The sequence below is a fragment of the Girardinichthys multiradiatus genome, chromosome 3 (assembly GCF_021462225.1).
Source record: "Girardinichthys multiradiatus isolate DD_20200921_A chromosome 3, DD_fGirMul_XY1, whole genome shotgun sequence".
Classification (NCBI taxonomy): Eukaryota; Metazoa; Chordata; class Actinopteri; order Cyprinodontiformes; family Goodeidae; genus Girardinichthys; species Girardinichthys multiradiatus.
In genome coordinates, this window is record NC_061796.1 from 5,012,341 (window position 1) to 5,036,945 (window position 24,605).

General features: G+C 39.5%; 1 protein-coding gene across 19 annotated transcripts in view; it reads right to left on the reverse strand.

Annotated features, from left to right (window-relative positions):
• Positions 1-24,605, reverse strand: part of LOC124865762 (protein 4.1-like) — a 48,561-nt gene that overhangs the window by 23,819 nt on the left and 137 nt on the right. For 3 of the 19 annotated variants that reach the window (XM_047361156.1, XM_047361155.1, XM_047361154.1), the window contains exons 1-11: positions 16,672-17,344; positions 7,092-8,410; positions 6,443-6,724; positions 6,221-6,325; positions 6,001-6,119; positions 3,908-4,126; positions 3,651-3,738; positions 3,152-3,304; positions 2,684-2,781; positions 2,114-2,286; positions 1,088-1,309 (exon numbers count right to left, since the gene is read on the reverse strand). In XM_047361156.1, the coding sequence (XP_047217112.1) occupies positions 1,088-1,309; positions 2,114-2,286; positions 2,684-2,781; positions 3,152-3,304; positions 3,651-3,738; positions 3,908-4,126; positions 6,001-6,119; positions 6,221-6,325; positions 6,443-6,724; positions 7,092-8,410; position 16,672 (2,779 nt within the window). In that variant the 5' untranslated portion in view covers positions 16,673-17,344. Of the gene's footprint in view, positions 1-1,087; positions 1,310-2,113; positions 2,287-2,683; positions 2,782-3,151; positions 3,305-3,650; positions 3,739-3,907; positions 4,127-6,000; positions 6,120-6,220; positions 6,326-6,442; positions 6,725-7,091; positions 8,411-13,467; positions 13,491-16,667; positions 17,353-18,426; positions 18,898-23,996; positions 24,577-24,605 lie in introns of those variants that run through there. The other 16 variants (XM_047361159.1, XM_047361158.1, XM_047361160.1 and 13 more) reach the window with 14 other exon arrangements.

Below are 24,605 nucleotides of genomic sequence, written 5' to 3' on the forward strand. Positions count from 1 at the left end.
TCGAAACGGCCAATTTTCCTGAATACATACCATCAAATACTGCCTGAGCAAACATTTGACATTCATCCTTTAAAGTTCAAACAGGATGAGACTAAACTGGAAATAAACCATAACAGACCAGAGTTCAGTCATGAGCACAACTCCTAAATAAAAAAGAAGACATGTTTTTATCACACCCTTTACTTGAAAAGTAATAAGGCTTTGACATGACTTGCATCTATCAGTTGCATGTATTATGTAGAAGTTTTTATGGTTTAAATTTGATTCCCTTAGATTTAAACTAGGGATGCACGATATATCTGCATTAACATCGATATCGGCCGATTTTAGCCCAATTTTGTAAAATATCAGTCTGATAAGTAAAACTGGACCAATATTAAAAACTAATATTTATTACCATCTTGTTGCTTTTTGTGTATGTTTCTGGAGAGGACGGGGTGGCGCGGTTGGCTATGTAGCATTTGTGTACACATGTAACAGTTATAGTGATGCAGTGCAGGACTGTAGGGTGTAAGCAGAGAAGCAATGACCACGGTGAGGTCGTTTGTTCAAGGGGTCGAAAGGGTAGTGAGATATATATAATATATAATATCTGTAACTATTGGTTATTGGCTGTAACAACGATATTAATATCGGATGACGATATCGGCCTGAATTTTCATTTTGGTGCATTCCAGATTTTGACATAAAATCTACAAACTTAAATGCCGTTACAAAGTGGTGGAGTGAAACTAATTGGGTCAGCTGCGTAAAGTCTGCGCAGCTAAATTGTTAATTATTAATTATTGTTGTTAATTATAATTTTAAAGAAATATTCATGTCCAAATATTTATAATTGAACGACATCAACATAATTTATTCAAAATTCCCAAAATTATAAAAATACTAATAAATATTTGGCATCGATATCATTGCAACTGCAATAATAATGAGGTATTTTATCTTTTGAATTGTTGCAAAACAGTAGTATGTTCAGTTGAGCTTATCACACCAACCCATGCCTAATCTCGATACATTTATATACTTATACAGCTACATGATGATTAAAGTGCACACGAGCACATGTAAATGTTATTAGTGCAGATACCTTGTTGTTTCACAAAATCAAAAGTCTGGACAGCAGCTACAGAAGGTTGACGATACAGAAGGTCAGACCACTCGCCTTCCTTTATCCTCTCCTGCTGCTGTTCACTGATAATTTGAGAGCCGCCGTCTGCTGTATGAGTGCTCTTCCAGTTTATTGTGAGTGTTTGAACAGACTGTCCTTCCTCCCAGGACTGGGTGAAAATCTGCTCAGACTTCCTTCTGGCTGTGAAAAGATGTTGAGGTGATTGAGGTTATGTAATAAATCTGCAGAACAGAGGACGGTGTTGAGCAAGCTTCAGGGTTAGCTTGAGCTAATTTATAACCCAGTTGGATGCAAGCATTTTTTTTTTCTCTTTGGGCAATCTGGACTACTGTAAGTCCAAAAAGATGAGGTTATTGGCAGCAAGATAAAATATGTCTCATCTTTTAGAACGAGAGCAAAACTGCACATTATATTTCTCTGCAGAACCTCTGTTAATAAGAGCTGCTGGAGAAGTGATGAGTGAGCTATTCAATTAGGAGGTAATATGAGTTGCAAACCATAGGTGAGATCCAGCTCCTCACTTTTAAAATGGGGAAGAGCAACTTCAGCACTGGAAATGACTGAGAACAGAGAAATAATAAAAGGAAGCTGGAATATTTTGTTCCAAAAATTGCCAGTAGTCATGTTAGTGAAAGTCCAAAATCTGGCAGTTAGCAAGCTGCATTTTTAAAGTATTAAAGCAATAAAAATAACTGAAAATGTGTACGCATATTGATAAACATGATGATGCCAAGAGCAATTAGCAAGAAACCAGCGACTTGTGCGTTTCCCGGCACCTGGAAATTGAGCAGAATGCCAGGACTTGTCTGCTCCCACAAACAACGACCAATCGTCAACCTCAGACCTGCATGATGCTGAGAGTAGCTGCAGAAACTGGGGAGTCTCATCTCCAGTTGCACGAGCCAAACAAGTCAGAAAGCTGCAGATCAACACTTTGGTTTATTAGCAACACACGAGCTATTTCAGACACACGCTTTCACCTACCTCCTTCTAAGTTACGTGACAGCCTCTTGCTCGCAGAGCGTGTGAAGCGAGGGGCAGGGCGGTCGATCATGGAGCTTGCCTGCCGGGTTTGGGCTTGAGTACGGCCGCTGTACCGGAACTTGGAACCCAAGACAAGGAAACGACGGGACGATGGAGGCTCCACTGATGAAACCCTGAGCAGAAGAGGATTTTTCTTTTTCAGTTCTACTTTTGTTTCCTGAACTAATCAGAATATGAAATGTGTACAATAAACAGTGTAAACTGTAAATGACGCAAAACGTTTATCCTTGAAATATATCATTATGTGTGTAATGAATCTTTAAATGAGTTAAAAGTTTTAACTAAAACTACTACTACTTTATAAAGTAGTATAAAGTAGTATAAAGTGTAAATGCTTAGACTGGGACAATGAGTGTGTAGCTTCTCCTCTGTAGAGACAACATGTGGCTTAACCTGCAGTGCCCATTTAGCCAATTATCTTTCTAGACGATAGAGAAAAGCTGAGAAAGATCCTTTGTTGCCAGGCAGAAAGCCTTCACCCAGAGTGAGTAAAGAGAAACTTTTCTTTACCTGAAGAAAGTGTGATGCTCAACGCAAACTTTCCAAAGCTTCTTTGAGGCCTTGTAGTTGGGTAGCTTGAAGCCGATGGTGCTCTCATACTGCTCTTGCTGCATGGGAAGAAATAAAATCAAGTGACATTGTGTGCAACCCACAGCAAAAATATTTATGTTAATTTAAATGATCAAGTTTACATTTATGTGTGCATCCTAAAATTATAAGGCTCTGTGGCATCAATTCCAATAAAACAAATAAATACATGTTAGTGAAACCATAGGATTATAGGTCAACAGTAAGATTACCAGTCTAATTGTGTACTTGTGAAAAAAAGAGTGAAAACAAAGAATATAGGGTCAACTACAGTTAATCACAGACATATATATTAAGCTTCTCACTCAAAGATTTACAAGATTTTTCTTTCAAGAATTAGTTATAAAGCTGAGGTTGGACCTAAAATCTGAACCATTGCGTGAGGCGTACCTCTGACGCTCTGATTTTGATAAAGAAGCTGCTCCGCTTGTAGGAGATTTTGAGCACTTTGGCCCAAGGGAAACGATTGATCCTCAGTTTGTCCTTATAGACCATCAGACCGCTGGAGCAAACACCCAGTGTGATGTCAACGCCATCGAGATCCTGCATGCAAGAAAGGAAACGCAATTAAATATCTCTGTCATCGTCTCCTGGCACTTACAGCAAACAATCACCAGGGGGCAGTCTTTCTTTCCTCATCAATGCAGTTTGAGGTCATGGGGTTTGAAACGTTATAATCCCTCCATTTTTATCTCAAAGGCACATAAGATAAATTGTTTGATTAAATCTTGATGATGCAAAGCATGACTGCAGCTGCAAAATATTACCAAGTGTTTTAAAAAGGAAAAAGGATACAAAAGTCTATTTTATTTGAAAAACATCACAACAAAATAGAAAAACTATGAAAACTACGAACTAAAAAAATGAAGAAATCAAGAAAATGATCTACCTTGGCTTGATGCAGGTCAACTCCATACATTGCAAGTTTCTTGGCATTTTCCAGAAACAGCAGATCTGCTTGGGCTGGATTCATTGACCTTCATATGCAGGGAAAGAGAAATCTTTTCAAGGATGATTCGTTTGAAGGTTACACAAAAATATTTACGGTTAGGGCGAGCTATAATATGCTTATTAATAACTGCAATGAAAATTATCTGTTGACAAATTTCTATTCCGTCAAATTATTGTCCCCATCCCTTTAATGACCTGTAGGTGCGGTGCAGCTCCATCACTTTTTCCTCCAGTTCCTTGCTTTGTCCGGGTGCCAGGCTCAGATCTTTTACGTAATCTGTCCCATGAAGCTCTGGGTCATATTCTCCCAGCTCTGACTGGGCTGTGTAGGAGCCCAGCAGGGACAGCGTGACAAAGGAACAAGGAAGAACACCATGCATAATGTCGTTCCTGAGCTGGAGACACAGGAAGTACCTGCGACCGAAAGAAAACATGAGGTCAAGATATGAACACGAGAAATCAGTTTGCAGAACAAGGTGATAAAAGGCAAATGTAAGGACAGATTTAGTTTTATCCATGGAAGGGCGTGAAAACCGATGCATCTGGATTTAATTCCCAAAACTGGACCTTTTCCCAGCTGCTCTGCTGATGAACTCCACATACCGATGTGAATTGGTTAACCTTAAAATCCCTAGTTAGTTTGCAGGGGAAATTAAAGTTGGAGGCAGTGCAGCACCAATAAGTCAACTGTCAAAAATATACTGCTAATGGAACATTCAAACCCAAATAACCCATATTTACAAACAACTTACTTTTCAATCAGGCAGTTACTATAACTTCTTTACATGCTTTGTACCCAGTACGTTTAACACACCAAGATCACTGGTGACACAACTCTTCCTACCTCATTATTCTCTAGAAATAATCACTGACCACACACAGTTTAAAGGTTCCTAAACTACTCAATATTGCCAAAAGTATTTCCTTACCTGCCACCTATGAACTTAAGTGACATCCCATTCCTAATCTATAGGGTTCACTATGATGTTGATCTACCCTTTGCAGCTATAACAGCCTCAACTCTACTGGGAAGGCTGGAAAGGTTTAGGAGCGTGTTCATTCAAAGTTTTGACCATTCCTCCAGAAGCACATTTGTGAGGTCATAGACTGGTGTGGGATGAGAAGGCCTGGCTCTCAGTCACTGCTCTAATTCATCTCAAAGGTGTTCCATCAGGTTGAGGTCAGGACTTGGTGCAGGCCAGTCAAACTCTTCCCACAAAGTTGGGAGCATGGGATCTCATGGTATGCTGAGACATTGAGACTTTCTTTTACTAGAACTAAGGGGCCACACCAGCTCCTGAAAAACAACCCATACCATAATCCCCCCTCCACCAAATTTCATAGGTGGCACAATAGACAAGTACCGTCCTCCTGGCAACTACCAAACTCAGACTCGTCTATCAGACTGCCAGATGAAGCGCAATTCGTCACTCAAGAAAACGTGCCTCAACTGCTCTAGAATCCAGTGGCAGCAATGCATCCGACGCTTTGCATTGCACTTGGTGATGTATGGCTTGAAAGCAGCAGCTCGGCCATGGAAACCCATTCCATGAAGCTTTCTATGTACTGTTCTTGAGGTAATCTGAAGGTGACCTTCAACTGAATCTACAGGAACTCAACGACCTCTGCACACTATGCGCATCACCATACCTTGCCACAGCTCCGTCAATTTACGTGGCCTACCACTTCATGGCTGACTTGCTGTCCTTCCCAACCGTTTCCACTGACAGTTGGAGTTGGAATATTTAGGAGCGAGGAAATGTCACCACTGCTACTAGCACTATCACAGTACCAAGCTGGTACTGTGATAGGATGTCACCTGAGCTCCTGAGAGCGACCCATTCTTTCACAAATATTTGTAGAAACAGTCTGCAACCATAGGTGCTTGATTGGAAACACTTGTGGCCATGGAAGTGATTGGAACACCTGATTTCAATTAATTAAGTAGGTAAGCAAATACTTTGGCAATATAGTGTAGCATTTGCATAAACAAGTAAGATGTTTTTGAGACTGCAGTTGTTTAAGATGGCAGAAGTTCCACTTTGGTCTTGACCTCTGTCATACCAACTTTAACTAGCTTCCTACTAAATGTCTGGAAAGTTATCCACTGCAGGTGGATAACTTTCTGTAACCTCAGTTTATCTATAACCTTTTAACAGAACCTCACTTCAAAAGTCCTGAACTACCCCTTCAAAAAAATCATTATCAGGTCAACTTGTAAAAGATGACTTTTTAGTTGAAGTAGTGTTTGAGCTACCTGCTTGCCAACGTTATAGAAACATATATACCTAGTGAGGTCTTCCATAAGCTGTGCTGGATCAGGAGGGTAGAACTTCACATTAAATGTAAACTCATAGATGCCACCCGAAACCTGTTTCCGGATCTCTTTAAAAGGTTCCAACCAGGTCTATAGGTGAGAAAAAACAATCACAAGTTTCAGGTCAGTATCTTGTTTCGGTTTCGTTTTTCTAATTAAAACTAAATTAAAATTTTAAAAACCCCACCTACCTTGCTGACTGAGTTTTCCCAGATGGCCAGCCCGAAGTAATCCTTCTCCAGCAGGTTGGCATGGTCACACACTTTAGTTAAAAGCTCCTGACCTTTAGCATGTTTCTATTGGTAAAGACATAAAAGAGATAATTGAGTCTGTATAACCATATTTTAATCATTTAGAGGGTACAGCATTATATAAGCATTAGTGGACAAAGTATAATTTGGTGTTTCTCTCACATCAAGTTCACACTCAAACAGAGTGTCATCCAGTAAGGTGACTTTGCACTGCATGGTTTTTGGACGTTTGGAGCCTTTAGTTTCCTCTATCTTCTTTTCTGTCTTTTTTTCTGTCTTCTTTTCTTTACGTTTCTCCTTCTTTATCTGCTTCGCTGTTTTTTCTTCTCCTTTGGTCACCTCCTGTTGTGCTGGATGCTCCTTTTTTTCTGTGCCCTCCTTTTGCACTTCTTCTTCAGGCTCTTTCTGTATCTCTGATTCTTCCTTTTGCACCTCTGGAGCAGGCTGATGAAATTAAAAAGAAAAATATGAAAAAGCATACCAAGGACTGTTGAGCAGACTACAAAACATGCTATGTAAATGATGGCGGCAGTCGTTTATATAACAGATATCTGGCTGTATAGCGGCTACTCTGCTACAAACCAAGTGTTTAGCTGAAGTTTTGCCTCCGCTCAGTGTCCTCATCCCGTTTGTTACTTGTGTTTATGCTCTGTACCACATTTAAGGAAATTTGAGGTTTCCAGTGAGACTGGTATTTTTCACTGGTTGTACGGTATGTGAGTGAGTATCTGTAATAAGTTAGGTAGCAGAAACGCCTGCTTGTCCCACAGCAACTCAGTGTGATAATAATCGGGCTCTCAGTTTGTCTCACCTGAGTCTCAGTGCTGCTTACTGACTGTTGATCTGCAGCCGGTTCAGGTTCAGTGTCCGGCTCAATTTTTAGTTCTGGCTCTGGAGCGGCAATAGGTGCTTTCACTTGTTCCACACTTGGTTTGTTCTCCTCCTTGTCTTCCTTCTTTCCTATGCTCTTCCCCTTCTCCTTTTTCTTTCCCTTTTCCTCTTCCTGGTGCTTGTCTTCAGTCTTTTTCTCCTCTATATCTGTCTTTTCCAGTCGTTTTATCTTTTCCTCTTGTTTCTCCTCTTTAGCTTTCTCCTCCTTTTTTGTCTTGTCTTCTTTAGTTTTTTCCTCTTCCTTCTTTTTTGTTTTTTCCTCCTTAGCCTTTTCCTCCTCCCTCTTTTTAACCTTTTCCTCCTCTTTCTTTTTTAGTTTTTCGGCTTCTCTGGCTTTTTCTTCTTCTCGTTTCTTTGCTTTCTCCTCTTCTCTCTTTTTTATCCTCTCTTCTTCCTCTGCTTTTCTTTTTGCTTTTTCCTCTTCCCTTTTCTTCAGCTTGTTCTCCTTTTCTTTTTTCTTTGCGTCCTTCTTGTCTACCTTTCCTTCTTCTTTCTTTCCAGCCTCTACCCCTTCTTCTTTACCCTCAGTGGTCTGCTTCTTTTCTTCTTCTTTTTTCTCTGGTTTTGCCTCCTCCTTTTCTACAGTTGTCTTCACCTTTTCCTCCTTTTGCTCCTCTTTATTTTCTGACTTTACGTCTTCTTTTTTTGTCTCGTCCTTTTTCACTTTGCCTTCATTCTTTTCCTCTGCTTTCTTCTTCGCTTCTTTCTTTTTCTTTTTACTCCCCTTTTTCTCAACTTTTTCTTCTATTTTCTTCTTCTCTTCTTTTTCTTCTATTTTCTCTTCATCTTTCTTTTTAATTTCTTTGGCTTCTGGTTTTTCCTCCACTGCTTTAGACTCCTTGTCCTCACTCTTCACCTCTTCTACTTTTTCCTCTTCTGGATTGTCGACTTTCTCTTGGTCCGCCTTTTCGTCGCTGGCTTTCTCAGCCTCAAAGCCCTCGCCCTCCGAACCCTGAGAGCGCCGTTTTAGGAAGGAGGAGAAGAGGCGTGAGAGGCCCTTGCCAGCAGAGGTCCTGGTACGAGGTTTCAACTGCTCCTCCTCAGGGGAGGTAGCTACCTCCGCAGGCCCAGGCTCACCAGCCTGCTCCTGGGCCTTGTTGCTCGACTGCTCCCCCTCCTGCTCAGATGTGGTCGCCTCTTGCTGCACAGGTTCGGGTTCTGGCGGAGCGCGGCTGCTCTTCTGCTTGCCTTCAGTGTCGGCCTCGTTCACAGCACTCGCCTCTGTTGTCATGGTAGCCACTGGGAAGGAGAACAGAGGGGAGTCATACAGGTCCTTCTCAAAATATTAGCATATTGTGATAAAGTTCATTATTTTCTATAATGTCATGATGAAAATTTAACATTCATATATTTTAGATTCATTGCACACTAACTGAAATATTTCAGGTCTTTTATTGTCTTAATACGGATGATTTTGGCATACAGCTCATGAAAACCCAAAATTCCTATCTCACAAAATTAGCATATCATTAAAAGGGTCTCTAAACGAGCTATGAACCTAATCATCTGAATCAACGAGTTAACTCTAAACACCTGCAAAAGATTCCTGAGGCCTTTAAAACTCCCAGCCTGGTTCATCACTCAAAACCCCAATCATGGGTAAGACTGCCGACCTGACTGCTGTCCAGAAGGCCACTATTGACACCCTCAAGCAAGAGGGTAAGACACAGAAAGAAATTTCTGAACGAATAGGCTGTTCCCAGAGTGCTGTATCAAGGCACCTCAGTGGGAAGTCTGTGGGAAGGAAAAAGTGTGGCAGAAAACGCTGCACAACGAGAAGAGGTGACCGGACCCTGAGGAAGATTGTGGAGAAGGGCCGATTCCAGACCTTGGGGGACCTGTGGAAGCAGTGGACTGAGTCTGGAGTAGAAACATCCAGAGCCACCGTGCACAGGCGTGTGCAGGAAATGGGCTACAGGTGCCGCATTCCCCAGGTCAAGCCACTTTTGAACCAGAAACAGCGGCAGAAGCGCCTGACCTGGGCTACAGAGAAGCAGCACTGGACTGTTGCTCAGTGGTCCAAAGTACTTTTTTTGGATGAAAGCAAATTCTGCATGTCATTCGGAAATCAAGGTGCCAGAGTCTGGAGGAAGACTGGGGAGAAGGAAATGCCAAAATGCCAGAAGTCCAGTGTCAAGTACCCACAGTCAGTGATGGTCTGGGTTGCCGTGTCAGCTGCTGGTGTTGGTCCACTGTGTTTTATCAAGGGCAGGGTCAATGCAGCTAGCTATCAGGAGATTTTGGAGCACTTCATGCTTCCATCTGCTGAAAAGCTTTATGGAGATGAAGATTTCATTTTTCAGCACGACCTGGCACCTGCTCACAGTGCCAAAACCACTGGTAAATGGTTTACTGACCATGGTATCACTGTGCTCAATTGGCCTGCCAACTCTCCTGACCTGAACCCCATAGAGAATCTGTGGGATATTGTGAAGAGAACGTTGAGAGACTCAAGACCCAACACTCTGGATGAGCTAATGGCCGCTATCGAAGCATCCTGGGCCTCCATAAGACCTCAGCAGTGCCACAGGCTGATTGCCTCCATGCCACGCCGCATTGAAGCAGTCATTTCTGCCAAAGGATTCCCGACCAAGTATTGAGTGCATAACTGTACATGATTATTTGAAGGTTGACGTTTTTTGTATTAAAAACACTTTTCTTTTATTGGTCGGATGAAATATGCTAATTTTGTGAGATAGGAATTTTGGGTTTTCGTGAGCTGTATGCCACAATCATCCGTATTAAGACAATAAAAGACCTGAAATATTTCAGTTAGTGTGCAATGAATCTAAAATATATGAATGTTAAATTTTCATCATGACATTATGGAAAATAATGAACTTTATCACAATATGCTAATATTTTGAGAAGGACCAGTATACGGAGGGTGCTTTATGTAGATTTTTTTTTTCCACATTTTTAATCTCAGTATGCCATTTTTAATAACTGCACATTATTTATTTTTCTTATGTTGTAACTTTTTCCCTTACTGTACAGTCTAGTTACATTTTGATTTTTACATTTTGACACACCTGAATATACCCACTATGGGACAATAAAGGATATATATATTCTATTCTATTCCACACCAGATATGTTGACAGCTACAAAAACATTTACCCAGAAGCTCCAATCTAATTGATAATAATTTACATTATATAAAACAAAACATAGCTGTTCAAATGAATCACTGACTGACTTCTCCCAAACCTCATTACAGACAAACATGAAGCGAACTGCGATTCATAGTTTACAATATAGCACTGACACATACACAACCATCAGCTCACCACACAATAGGCCTCCTTGTTGGAGACGGAGCCAACATGGAGTTCTGATGGCCTATCTCAGACTCATTAAATCGCTCCAACACAAAGGAGGCATTCTACTCAGGATCTGCCTGTTAACGCTGCCATGGGTCATCCTCAGCAGGCATGCCCGGCTCGTCGTAACGCACACGCCCATTCTGATCAGGTCAACAAACAGTCAGGGACAAAGTAACCAGATGATATATATGCACAGAACAATGATATATAGTGCTGTGAACAAGTCCCTAGCCCATTACAGTTCTTGATTTTTGGCACATTTAAATGTTTCGAACTAATTTTAATGTAAGAGAGATAATAAATAAAGTTAATTAAAAAAAAATGTATTTCAAATTTATTGAGGGAAAAAAAGCAAAAAGGTAATCATCCCCTGAACATAACTGGTTTTGCCACCCTTTGCAGCAACAGATAACACAAATTATCTGTGATAACTGGAAATTAATTTTTACCATCGCTTTCAAAGAATTTTGACCGACTCTTCTTTGCAGTACTTTTTTTTTTATTCAGCTCCACTGAATGATTTAAGAGCATGAACAGCCTGTTTCAGGTCTTGCCACAATATCTCAATTGGATTTAAGTCTAGACTTTGACTAGGCCAATCCTTAATATCTTGCTTTTTTTGAGCCAGTAAGAGGTAGACTTCCTGGTAGGCTTTGGATCTTTGTTCTGCTGCATAAAACAAGTGTGCCCGAGCTTAATGTCACAAAGTAGGACATTCTATTTTAGGATTTTTTGAGTGATAACCAGAATTTATTGTTCTATCAATTACAGGAAGTCCTCTAGGTCCTGAAGCAGCAAAGCAGCCCCAGACCATCACAGAACCACCACCATGTTCCACTGTCAGTATGATACTGAAAATAATGTGTGACACCAGATTAAACACACCTTCTAAAAAGTTCTACTTGTTCACATTCAGTCCACATAATATCTTCCTAAACGTCTTGATAATTATCTAGATGTTGTTTTGATGTTGCTGAATCAGGAACACTTAACTGAGGCAAGTGAGGCCTGCAGAGCTTTAGATGTTGTTCTGGGTTCTTTTGCGCTTTTTCCCCTAATTTGTGGGTAGTGTTGAGTCCCAAAGCTTTAGAAATGGGTTGGTACCCTTTCTGGACTGATTGATGTCAGAACCGGTCCTGTCATACAGGTTCTATTTAAGTGATTCAATTTATTGAACAGATGTGGCAGTAATCAGGTTATTTTTGCTTATTTTAAAATTTATTTGAGGAACTGAAAAATCAAATTTTGACAAAGAAAAAACAGGAAAATCTGTAAAGGAGGTGAATACTTTTTTCACAGCACTGTTAATGATCAGGCTCATTGATCCTATGAGTAAACCACCGTTTATTCAGCAATGAGCTTCAGAGGGTTGATGAGTTTTTTCAGATTCAGATGAAAATGAGTCAGACTTGATATTTTTAGAAACTTGCTGAATAAATTACCCAGCAGGCCAAAATGCATTGGAGATATTACACAAACGCCCAATGTTTCTGTGAAGTGATATATATCAGTTACAGGGCCTCACTGTAAAATCAATGGGCTTTGATATGACAGACATCATCACGTCTGGCCAATGTCTAACTGGTAACTAAGGTTTTTGTCTCTTGGATATGTAGTCCCAACCTCTTCTTTTGAAGTGGGAGGGGTGGTAACCGACAAGGCCGATCCTCCAGATGTACAGGGCCGCCCAAAAGGGTGCATCCCGGATCTCTATACCATACACTTCCCACTGGCACTCCAGGACAGGAGGAGGGGGCACGCAGCCAGACCAAATCCTCTTTAGCCCTCTCATTGTTTGCGTCCAGTGACCAATAACTATGCTGCACTCTATTACTAATCCTCCCTGCCCTTCCCCCAACAGGACCCCCCCCCCACCGCTCCATAGGTCTAAACCCTAGGTCACCACGAACATACAGACGCGCACACCTTTATGCATCGATGCCCACGGCCTCCTGCGGGCGTCTTAATGCTCCGTCATCTCAATTCCGATTGTCAGGAAACAGACACGCTCCTAATGGACCACCTGAGCTTGTGTCTGCTGCCTCCTCCATTTTGTGTTAGACCATCTAACATCTCTGCCATCAGCCAGCTGAGCAGGACCGACCTGCTTTAGGAGCAAAGTTAGATGGCGGTGGCGCAGGGTCTCCCGATACACCATTAATCTCTTAAAATGTGACAAATAATTTCTGTGCTTTAACGGGAAGGAGTGGGATGGGCAATGTAATGTCATATTTTTAAAGAAAAAAGACTGACCTCAATAACACACAATTAGAGCCTGTAACAAGATGAATTATAGATAAAGTAGGACCCCCTCTAAACAACAGTGATCTCACAGAGAGCTGCCTGATCAGGTGCAAGAACAAAGACTGGACTTCCACTGTGATTTGATTTGATTTTAATTTAATACTAATTTTAACTGGATGCTTTTTCTATGATTAAAATCTAAGCATCTACATTTTCAATCAAAGTTCAGTCGTAGAGCATTTTTAAAGAAACGAGTGTACCGCAAAGGGCTCAGCACGGGTTAAAAACAGATTAATATAAAAAACAAAAGAACTTAACAAACTAAGTTTAATTTTTTTATCAATGAAATCATGACAGAAATGGAATCGGGAAAATGCACTTGTGCAGTGAGATAATATACGACATATGTATAAAATATGTAGATTAGAATATAAAAGTAGCTACATTTGGTTAATAATAATAATAATAACCCACCAACCCACTTCCCAAATAACCTAATAAGCAATTTTTTTAAATCAACCAGAGAAACATTTGCATATATAAAGAAACCAAAACCATCAATAGCAGACATGAAAAGAAAAAATAAATCAAAATATTTGTATTTAGATTAAAGAATGGCAAGCACAATTACAAAAGTAGTTAATGTTGTAAAAAATAATATCAATACTGAAGTTATTAAATCCACCCTAAAGCCAGGCGGAACAGATACATTCCTAATCCACTTACCAAATAAACAACCTGCACTGTTTTTAATGCACTTTGGAAAAACTGGCTTGATCTCATTTACACCCTGTGCATCAAAACCAGGCGGGGGCAGGAAGAGGAGCTTGCAAAGGAGATGGAGGAGGTTTATAAATAGCTACATGTGCACAAGATGTGGGGACTCATTAGTTGGCCCAGCTCATATCTATTTTTGTTCACGCTTTGCTTCACACAACACATATATGCACATGTGCAAACATGTGTGCACAGAGGCAAGCGTTCACACAGCATTCATATTCTCGTCTTTCAGAAAGCTGTAACTGATTTATTTAGTTTTCTTTTGAACATTTATCCTACTTTTTCCTTAAAAACCTGGCTCCATATTAAAAGGAGTTCTCAATAAAATAATACATGCTAGTGAACATAAAGAAAGCATGTTTCCTGGACACTGGTTGCAGGCTTAAGGAATTAGAAAGAGTTTAGAGTTAATCAGCCCACAAGTGACCATGTGAGATTATCTTCTTCTACCTGCCTGCAATATCCATCTCAATGTCTGTCTCAACTCGTTTGCCCCACCTACCTGGCTGACACAAAAACCCAAAAATCCACAGAAATGTAACTAAAGACCAAGGCCCTGTTTACATGACAACAATAAGCTTCTGTTAACATGTCTACACGAAAACGTTTTAATTGTAATCTTCACATGGCAACAGTAGAGTTGTAAAGATGGTGGAATTCCCCCGCCACGCCACTAGTGGGCAGTACATTCTTTGAAACTCAACAATATGTACCTTTATCCTATTGATTGTGGTTCTGATCCACATTTAGAAACAAGAGACCCCTGATAAAATGAAAATAAATCTGAGTGACTTCCAACTGGTAAAAATGTTTAACTGGAGTAACATAACTATATTTTGTTACAGTCGACTATGAGTAGATATAAGAAAATTACTTTAAACCATTGACTAACCTCGAGTAGAAATACCATGAAGATTTCAAAGAAAACAGTATACCATGATCCAATTCATTTTATTTGAAACAGGAAAGTAAAACAAATGTCAGTAGCCAATTGTATTTCTAGTACAGTGTTACCTTAATAGGAGTGATGCTTGGCACACCTTTAGTTTGTACACCTTGACTGTATTTTATGTGAATGGAAATATTTGCAAACATCCAATTATACCTATCCATCTTGTAAGGTTGAGAAAATAGTAGCTTTCTTTCAACCAGATGATAGGCAGCAACAGGTAAGGGAGGGGCAGTCAACTGCAAAATGTACCTCTTTATCGAGGTCCTCCTTTAAAATTGTAATGTTTTTGAAACCTTGGTATGGCTTGTCCCCAAGACAGCTATAAATTGAAACATGGTTCATGCTAAACATACAGTGTAGAAGGGATCCTTTTTGCACCCAAATCAACCAAAACTGCAAAAATACAAAATATCAAAGAGGCAGAGTGACCAGAACCCTTCAAAAAACTGTAACATTTATTTTCCCTAAGTAGAAAACAGAAATCTTAGCTCATGTCTTTGTCTGTCTCAAAATGATCAATACATACAGATAGTCTGTGAGCCGGATGCTGTAACATGAAACGCCATGGGAAAAGAATAATGCAGCATGATTGATTTAGTTTGGCTTTGCTGAAAGCAATTTTAAAGCCATTCTGAGCATCAAACTCAACCCAAAGAGCAATCAGGTAATGGCACAGAAGAAAGTTGCAACACTTTAAAAAGATTTTAAAACCAGAGCTGAAAGGATACATGGACATGGTGCCCCACTTAAATCTATATTTTTCATTCAAAAAGTAGAACAATACTAAAGGGTGTGTGGTTTGTTTTCCTGTGTGGATCTCCTCTTAGAACAGAATACTATGCCTAACTGTACGAATGCATCATAACTCCTAAAAGAGGATTACACCAGCAAGCCCTTCTGGGACCTTCATGACCTCACTCTGGCACAGCAGAGCTGAAAACATTGTTGAATATCACCTCAGGTGCTTCCTGATTCAGCCAAACAGGAGATCCTACCAGCGTGTCATCACTATCATTTGTTTACTTCAGTTGTTTGTAAAAAAAAAAAAAAAAATTTTTAAAACTTCCTAGTCGTGCTGCATTAACTCTACCTCATCCCCCCTGCGTCACATCTGCAGCTCCTCACGAAAGATTATGTGACTATATATATTCAGCAGTATCATCAATGGAGATGAGGCTTATTGGATGAGATGCTGTTGAGCACGTTAAAAAGGAGGGAGGGCTGCACAGAAACCAACACAGCCTTCGCAAACTGACGCCCTTTTTATTCAGCTGAAGTGGGTATTTTTAACCCATGCATTCCTCAGGGAGCCAAAAGCAACGCAGGTCAAGCAGAAAGAAAGTAAATGCAAAGCAAAAGACCCAATAGCATCAGCACATTTGTCAGCTGCGCGAACATCCCTGACAAAAGCGAGTCAATTTATTGTAGTGTATTTCATGAGCGCCAGTTCACATTGTCATCTTAAGGCATTTTACAAGACAAACAGATCCAATTCATGTCCAGAAACATCCTATATATTAAACCCAATCCAGTAATGTAAGAGATGCAAACACAACATAAATTCCAACTCAGTTTATAATTCCATCATCATGAATCATTACAAATCTCAACTATTATTGTTTTAAAAAGGCAAAGACATCAGTTTCCAGCTATATATTTACAATGTACTTGAAAATAGCTCTAGTTCATGTTGCAGTTACACTGGAGGAGCAAAGGCATCAGTAGAAAATGCCCTAAAATATGATTAACTATGTAAAAAAATATATATATATATATATCTATATAGTGAGTCTCTGTGTGTAATATATATATATATATATAAACTAAATTTCATACACCCAACTTACACATGCAAACAACACCGCTGCCTCCGCTTGGAGGGACTACTTTTAATTAAAGATGCTGCAAAAAGACTGCTGCTGTTACCGGACGAAATAGGTTATGTAAGTTTAAATGCAGTAATTATGTTTTATTTTAAGTATGATTGTGGCGTGACAAAGCCAAAAAAGCATTGCTTTTATCTCCAACTTCATTTTGTTTTTATGAATTAAAGTGCAACACAGTAGAGGCGGCTGCGTCGGACGAACGTGAGCCGGGGGTATTTAAAAAAATCTGTGTACTAAAAAATGGCGCCGAACCTACAACAAAACAAACACCCATTCAAACGCAAACGCACACCTTAAATCGGGCTTACCTACTCTGAGTTTAGCATCAATGGTGACGAAAAGACACCAAAAAATATCGGATAATTTCCGTGATATATTCCGCACGTTCAGGGGAGTAACAATGTTTCGCAGCGACACATGCTTTGTTGTGCTGAAGGTGTCCTGATGCTCGTAAAGGGGCGGAGTCTCTGGCTCAGCCCGAGCAGCTCCTCAGAGATGGCCACAACTTTCATGCAATCCTTTATAGGCCGCTGAATGTTCGTCAGTGCTGCAGGAATCCAGATAAAATAGGAAAATGCTTTTTTTTTTTTTTTTTTTTAAGTTGGATATGCAACTGATTCTCTCAAGGGCTACTGGAAATAGTTATGTTTCCATTCACTGACTGTGACGGTGTTGCAGTAGCTGTAAAGTAGCTAAAGAGAGCAATTATTAACAGAGTTCAATGTTTAGAAACAGGAGGGAAACTGCAGGACTACTTCATTGCTGCAGTTTTTACATTTTTATTTATCTGGCTACTAGTCCTAACCAAACTACACTGTTAAAATGAACTGTCAGAATAGGTTTATATTTTAGCAAATCTGTTTGCTTAGACGAGTTGCATGTCAAAGCAAAGGGTTTTCTCTTAAAAATCATGTGATTAGGTAAAGAATTTGAATTTTTGAATGTAAAGTTCAGTGATCAGTAATAATTATCTTACCAATAACAGACATTAATACATACACAACATTAATAAACCCTCAGAGTGGTAGAAGGCTACCAGTTAGTTGAGGATCCTTGTTTCAGCTGGTTGTCCCAATTTAAAACAACTCAAATTAACAAACAAAAACTAAGAAAAACAAGAATTGGTTTGTGATTAATGCATAAAATGTTACTTAAATAGTAATAAACCATTTAAATCTATTCTAACATTTTCATGACAGCCAGAGTTAAGATGTGCCATTCATGGGCAACAGCTGCCTCACAGTTAAGATGTGCAGCTTTCTAGCAAGCTTGACTTTAGCATTAGCACTGTCATTAAACAGTAATCAATGCAAAAACATGTCACTAAAATGTAAATACACTTTTCCTTGATAACCAAAACTAAGATGAGTCTTTTTTTATTTTTTGTGCCAAGTATGACATTAGAATTAGCAATAAATTAGTTAAAGTTGGATACAACCTTAAATTCTTGCTCCATCACTAACTTTTCAACCACAACTCAACTGTTCTTAACTATAGTGTTATACATTAATTCAGAGTGTAACCCAGGTAAACATGGCGTTCTCTACTGGACTCTGCTGCATAGTAAATAGGACTAGCAGTAAACAAAACCAACATCCTCTTAAATTCGAATTAAAATGTTAACATTAGCATATGTTAGAATTAACTATAAGTGGATTTTACAGAATAGGTTTGAATAAAATTCGTATACTTTTAATAGCTAAAACTGAATACTGAATATCCCTTTTTGCAGTGCAGTGAGGTACAGAAAGTGAAATATTTTGGAAAATATGAGAAAATAAGAAATGTATTATCTAAAAATGATACGCCAACACACCATAATTTAAAAGCAAGCATATGCGCCTGAAAAAACACACACACTAGCTGTCTTCATGAAACCCGCCATGGTCCCCACCCATCTGCCTGACCCCATTAGGGACATACGGCTTATAGGCAGAGTGTGGGAGGGGGGGGGGGGTTATTATTCTCTTAAACACACAGGGTACAACACCATCTTTTTTCTGTCTCACACAACCAAACGTATGTCATGTCTACTCACTAAAAATTGATTGAAAATATTTATCTTACCAGTTTAAATGTTATTCAATAAATCCAATAACTCTGTTTGCTGTAAACTTGACTGCAGGCGTCAGGAGATAGTAGGAAAACTGAACCAAGAGAAAGTCTGTTGAATAGTATCCGTTAGACTTTGATCACAGAGCAAACCCACTACATACACAGAACACCAAACAGTGCTGTTAAACATTTACAAAAACACGAAGGGTGCCAGCAAACAGGAAGGCGTTTACTGTAGTTGTTTTTGGTTGAATCTGCTTCCTGATACTTTAGCTTTTAAATCTAAAGAGCAACCTGGTAAAACTCTACAAAGAGGAAGCCTTCCGTTGCTTGGAAACCCCTGCCCATCCCTGTGCCTATACTGCAAGGAGCAGGTGTTTAGCTGGACCCAGGAGAGGGAGGAGAGACAGAAAGCAGAGGGGAGGAGAGCAGCAGCAGCACTTTACAGACCCACAGTCCCCTGAGACAGTGACAGCCTGGAACTACAGACAGTGAGACGACCCACTCCACAAAATGAACTCACACTGTGGACACACCCAAAAAACACTGTCACAAACAACTCTGCCTCCTCTTCCTCTGCTGTAAAAAAGGCAAACACATGATGTGCATTACTCCAGCTGAGTGCTTGGGGGTTATGTTTGTTTCGAACATCTTTATCCCTCTCCTGGCACGGCCACTCAGTGATTACATAACGACCCCATCACACCACTTCCGCCCAGTTCGTCTCTCTCCCTATGACTATCAGAACTGCATCTAGGTACAGATCCCCTCACACACGACGGCATCGCCTTGTCTCCAGGTCTTATGTAAAACATGTGCAGCTTTCAAACAAGCTTCAAATATAAAATCAGATTGCATGTATGGGAGGCAGGGTTGCAGGGGTTTTATTTGTGCTGAACTATCTGGGACACTAATGGGATGGAGGGGTAACCGTGCATTAATATTCATAGTGCACCATTATGTAATAAAAAATGTATGAATCGGGAATGGTTCATGCACTTTTTCTGCCAGCAGACATGGCTCTTTTCATGTTTTGTTTTACTACAAGTTGGAATTCTCCCACTCCTTAAAGATTTTAACCACAGGAAATATTAAGGAAATTTCCAATCATTACATCCAACTCCTGAACACAAGAAAAGATTCTGATTTCTGCAGCTAAAAAATGCTATTTGCATGCATTAAAAACATTAACTTGAGTCATTTGGATATTATCTGGGATTTAAAGTGTTGTTTAAAAACACTTTACCGAGCCCCGAGGCTCGCAGTGCAGAACACAAATTATTCTAGGAGACATTGCAGGCCAACTAAGTGCTTGCTGCATTGTGTTCAGTCGGATTATTGCGCTCCTGGCCAAACTGGTTAATACTGCCACCTGGTGGAAAAAGTAGATACAGCGTGTAGGCAGACTTAAAAACCTTGTGTGTGGTAATAGGAACACATTTTGGTATTAGTCATTTGCAAGGCAAATATGAACAAATACCAACAGCTGTGATGAACTACAGAACAGCGAATGAGAAACATGTATGCTGGGTTTAATTTACCACTGAGGTCAGAACTGGATATGAAATCAAAGCTAACTATACTGTGTTCCAGTTGTACACTTGAAAAGCGGTTGGATTTGCTAACTGATATGCACACTTATCATGCAAACAGTTATCGGTGGTAGAAACTAATAATGTATTTTTCTGCATTTGTTCTTTAAAAGTGACAGGCTGCTGCATCCTAAATGTACAAAGGAGCCACATCGTAGATGATTCCTCCCAGCAGCTGTTAGCCTGTATAGCATCACTGCTCCCAACGAACACAATATGCTGTTTTCGATGCTCCTATTCTTTGTATGTGTTTTTGCACATACAAAGTCTCTATTTTTCTATTATTATTACCAGTTTTTAGGTGTATATTTGTGCCTCCCATTTGCCTTTCCCTTACCTGATATGCTAGATTTTCCCATTGAGAGCCAAATAAAGAATTATTTTATTTTATTCTAATCTACGATGTTCACAAAGAATGTTGTACATTACTCTGTGAGTGTTTTAATGAGATACAATCAGAAGTAAAACTTAACTTTTTTTTTTAAAGCCGCTTTCATCAATTTTAACATGCAAGGCGGCCATATTGGATTTTGTTGAGTTTCTACTCCGAATTCTGAATTCTAATGACCTTTCTGTTCATCTGGGTTTCTGCAAATTTCAGGAGGGTAAATTTCAGACTTTCAACTTCAATTTTCAGACCCTTTAAATTTAAATTTTAAACGAATTTTTTATTTTTTTTCTCCTCAAAGCGTCAACACTTTAATCAAAAATAGTGCTAAGAAGCTCATTTTTGCTGTTGTTTTGGATAATAACAATTACATTTACAGTGGCGCAGTTGGTAGCAGTGTTGCCTTGCAGCAAGAAGGTCCTGGGTTCAATTCCCAACCTGGGGTCTTTCTGCATGGAGTTTGCATGTTCTCCCCGTGCATGTGTGGGTTCTCACCGGGTACTCCGGCTTCCTCCCACAGTCCAAAAACATTCCTGTTAGGTTAATTTGTGACTCTAAATTGCCCTCAAGTGTATGAATGAGTGTTTGTGTGTTGCCCTGTGATGGACAGGCGACCTATCCAGGGTGAACCCTGCCTCTTGCCCATAGACTGCTGGAGATAGGCACCAGCTTCCCCGTGACCCACTATGGAATAAGCGGTAGAAAATGACTGACAATTACATTTAATAGAGGCATTTTTTCCTTTACATGCCCCCTACATTTTTTACCCTTCCTGGACATTGAAAGCCTTTAGCCAATAAAACCCCCTGTTTTCGTGCCTAACCTGATCAAACACACAGTTTCCCATAATAAATGAGCAGGTGGTGGAAAACATAAGAACATTTTAGTTTTAGTTCCCTAAATAAACCACAACAAGACAGTTTCAGAACAGAACCGCCAGGCTCATAGAAAATGGTAAATATACATGTTATGTTGTTTCATCACAGTGTAAGAACACATAAACATCTAGAACAGCAAAAAAAAAAAACAGGCTGAATGAATGCCAGAGGTCTACTTTTCAAAACAAAGAAATAAAAACTGAGGAAGAAGCAAATAAACATACATGCAATTTTATGACCCAATGCACTGTACAACATCGATAAAATTTAATTCAAAACAGTATGAACAAACAAGGACGTCACAGTAAAATCACGGCACATGAGCTTGATACGATGAAAAGATTTGCAAGTGCCTAAAGAATCAGAAAAAAGTCTCGGAGGCAAACTGTTCACAGATTTGGAGCCACACACTGAAAGGCCCCGCCCCCCTCAGTTTTTAGCCTCGAACATTCAGCACATTCTGAGCCTGAGATCAAATGTCAAAGCCTTCATGCACTGCTAATAGATACAAATGTTTTGTTTTGGTAACACAACAATATGAACTTACCCTACAATTCCATGTTGTACTACAGTTTTAAATCTAGTCAAATATGGCATCTGGAAAACATGCAATATGCAATAATGTTGCTAAATGTTGTAAATGTTTAAATGTTTGTTGTCGATTAATGTAACAGGTCTCTCTGTTAGAACTTTTTGTTTTAGCTGCAGATGCATCCTTTGCTACAAATGTCCAGGTGTACACTTAAGGCGCGTTATGTTATTGCAATTTAAGCAGTAAAATGTTGCTTTTTTTTAAAAAAGGAATGAAATTAATAGTTTAAATTTTTTATTTTTTTTCATGTACTTCTGTTACTTAAGCTTAAGTAGTTAAATGGGAAATCTGCAGAATGTACCAATTTATGTCAGCAGCATAGGCTATCATTAGCGGAAGTGTGAGCATTGTGCAACACAAATAATCACCCGGCCAAAACACAGTGCACTGAATAGTTAAACAGAATTTAATGAAGCATCGAAGCAGATCATTGGCTTCGAGGACTTTTAGTAATCGAGGTAATGGAGGGACTCCTCTGGAACCTCTGGAGATCATTGTGGAAAGATGGATTCTTCATAAAATGAAGAACATTATAGAGAACCCTGAGCATCCTCTTCATGAGACTGTCCTACAACAACAGAGTGTCTTCAGTCAGAGGCTTCTTCAGATCTGCTGTAAGATGAAGCGCTACAGGAGATCCTTCCTGCCCACAGCCATCAGCATCTACAACGGCTCTTTGAAGAAACCTTCATAATGAGCTAAAAAACATTTAATTTCCCTTTGGGATTAATAAAGTATTTTTGAATTGAATTGAATTGAAAATCATTTGAGCAACCGTTTCAGCCCTAGTTAACGCATTCTTACACCGATACACAGATCGGTAGGAATCTTGGGGTTCAGTGTCCTGCCTCGACATATGGCAGGAGAGGAAGCTGGGATTGAATCCACAACTTTCCAACTGCAAGATGACCAATCTTCCCATTGAGCCGCGGTTGCTCTAAAGAACGCGTTGGCTGGCCTAAAGATACAAGGTGCAAAATTTTTTGGAACTAATGAAAGCAAGTTTGTTCTTTTCGGGACTAGGGGACACAGATAGTTTGTCAAATGAGCCGTACACAGTGTATGCCACAGTACAGTGTGAAGCATGTGCTGTGGCGTACATTTATCTCATACCAGGTATCATGGGTCAGTTTGAATACATCAAAATACTTGAAGAGGTTGTGCTGCCTTCTACTGAGGAGAAAATCTGAGAAGCATCATAATTCCAAACCAACAGGATAACGTTATGGACTACCCAGCACAATCCCCAGACCTTACTCTACCTGAAAACATGTAGAGTGGTGTCAAATGTGTCGTTTTTTTAGGCAAAACCAAGAAATGCTGAGAAAACTGTGGAATGTATACCAATCATCCTGAGCTGGAATTCATTTCACAGGTGAAGTTGGTAGACTCCATGCAACACAGATGTGAAGCAGTTCGCACAAACAAGTTTTATACAAATAAATCTTATTTCAGTGGAAACATCACTTGCTTTAAAACAAATCTGATCCCTTTTCTTCATGTTTGGCTTAGGAATAGTATGTGAGGTGTTCCCAATGCATTTGTATGTATGAAAATAAAAGCTATAATAAGATTTATGGACTCAACTCAACTTTGTTTTCTAAAAAACATACTGCTGTTATTTTTGAACAACTGTAATGGTATACTTCAGTAACATCACTTAAGTGAGAGGGATTCCACATAAGGTTAACTGTGCTTTATCGGTGATGTGTAATGCGCTCTAAGAGTATGTGTTCCTGATAGATAAAGACGTGTTTGCGCTCAGAGGCCTTGGGGAGACACTGCCTAAGTACCCCTCCCAAAGTTGGTTCAGCTGACGGCTGAATTTACAGCTGGTAAAAATAAAAATGTTAAAATATTTTACCGCCAAGCTATCTTGGTCAGGTAAATCATGAAAATTGTAAAAAAGAAAGTGCCACAAGGTAGAAATAGTAGTGTTTGCTTTTACACAGGAAAATATGCAGCATGATTTAATACTGAGAAGGTATGACTTTAAAGAAATGCTTTGAAATTCAAATTAAATGCTTAACAGATGGCCTAATTTACTGATTCCAAAGTTATATGTCTGAATTGTAAATGCTACAACAGCTCAAAAGCTTTTCATTTACATTTACATTATATTATGTACTCACATATTTCGTGTGTGGCAGGTCATTACACATTGTGTTGGCAGCCCCAGTTGGTGCAAGAAGGTCACAAACAGGCAAAAACAGAAAAACAGTGGATCAGATCATGAAAAATCTGGATTTATTTGAGTGGCAAGTCATACTGATTAATTAAAGCATGAATTTATTTTTTTAGGAATATTTGTTATAAAAGAAAGCTTAAGGAGCACAGAAAAAAAGATAGCTAAAACTGTTTCATTAGCAAGATCAAATTAAATGTTCTGCTTTATTAATCAGATTAATAATGGATTTTAGTTCATTCCCTCAGGTTTGCAGCTTCATCTCTGGATTCCTGTGTATTTATGACTCAGAGTATCAGAGCCCAACAAGCTTTTACATGTATTTCTAGTCAGTAATATTATTATGCCTTTGAAACACTGCGTTAATTTAGGCCCTGTGCGTCTTTCTTTTTTCCACAGCCTGGCGACAAATACCCATGACCTGGCCGTGTTTGACATAATCCCACAGAACAGGCTACACTGACTCAACTCGAACTGCTGAAACCAGAAAACAGCGCCTTGGTACACACAATGTGTGCAAAACAAACACAAGCGGCGACGTCCCAGAAGACAAGTC